We start from the raw sequence: 1,120 nt of genomic DNA on the forward strand, positions 1-1,120 counted from the left end.
TTCACATTCTCTGCAGAAGACGACACGCAAGTCAACTCGTAAGGTTGATTTGTATTTCGTCTAGGAATGTGATGCTCAGGCGGATGACCGAAACAACTTGTCACCAGATTGTACACCAGTCACGAATGCGCAATGTTTTCTTGTGTGGCTTTATTTTTTTACGATTAAATACCAGATGTTAGCATTCAGTAGTTTTATGAATTGGGAATGTAATTAGAGCAACAGACTGGGCACCTGAAAGTCAGGCTTTGCTCGTCCTTAGAAATGAGTACAGATATTTATTTATGAGATCACAAAATGAGTAAGACTTATGAGGCTCATCGGATTGAAACTGGAGCGCTACTATAACATTCATCCCGGGCAGCAACTTCCTGGTAGAGCCACTGTTTGGTATGTAGGCCGGACGTATTTGTTACCATGGTCACAGTGGATTTGTAAGTAGAAAAAAGGGCAATGATTAGTAGCCACTTCACTGGATGAATTCATGTGGAGTTGAATAAATGAGACAAGTGACAGGTTGACTAAGTGTCTCTGTTTCCAAATTGATACGGGTGGACAGGTTGTTTGCTGAGAATTCACTGTGAGCTGATATCGAAAGATTGTTGGATCATGATCGTCTTGTGCCTCTGACGGCGAAGAGGCTGGTTTCGGCGAACGCACAGTTGTGCCGAACCCTGTAGTAGGAACGCGGTTTTGCGACACAGGTTCTTTCCTCCTTTATGGGATTCGAAAATGCGCTCATTGTGGGTCGCATTATAGGGTTTCCGCTTCGCCGACAACTTGTTCGTATTTTCAGAGCCGTACATCTGATTTCATCAGCTTAGAACTGGCAGTAATGGGCCAACGTGGAGGTGTGGGGCCAGATGTCAACTCACGGTTCTACTGGAAAAGTCTCGTGGGGCGTTACATTTATCAATGTACACAAGTTTTACTCCGTGCAGCGCATTTCGCTAATATACTTCTAGTGTTCGACCGTTAGATCGTAAGATTCTGGGGTCAATGTAAAAGTTTTCCACAAGGTGCTGTTCGGTTACTCGATCTGTCTTGTGTCCGCTGATCTTTATCCCATTTGTATGCGGAAAGTTACCTAATTTCGTGGACAAAAATGACAGACTCTCTC

General features: G+C 43.9%; 1 protein-coding gene across 1 annotated transcript; it reads right to left on the minus strand.

The window, feature by feature from the left end:
- Window positions 1-575: 575 nt before the first annotated feature.
- T265_12263 (hypothetical protein) lies at window positions 576-806 on the minus strand (the record flags this gene model as incomplete). The annotated part of the gene is made up of 1 exon (XM_009179513.1): window positions 576-806. The coding sequence occupies one exon, from the start codon at window positions 804-806 to the stop codon at window positions 576-578; it is 231 nt and encodes a 76-aa protein (XP_009177777.1).
- Between the last annotated feature and the right edge of the window lie 314 nt (window positions 807-1,120).

This window comes from Opisthorchis viverrini, assembly GCF_000715545.1.
Source record: "Opisthorchis viverrini unplaced genomic scaffold opera_v5_3448, whole genome shotgun sequence".
NCBI classification, from domain to species: Eukaryota; Metazoa; Platyhelminthes; class Trematoda; order Opisthorchiida; family Opisthorchiidae; genus Opisthorchis; species Opisthorchis viverrini.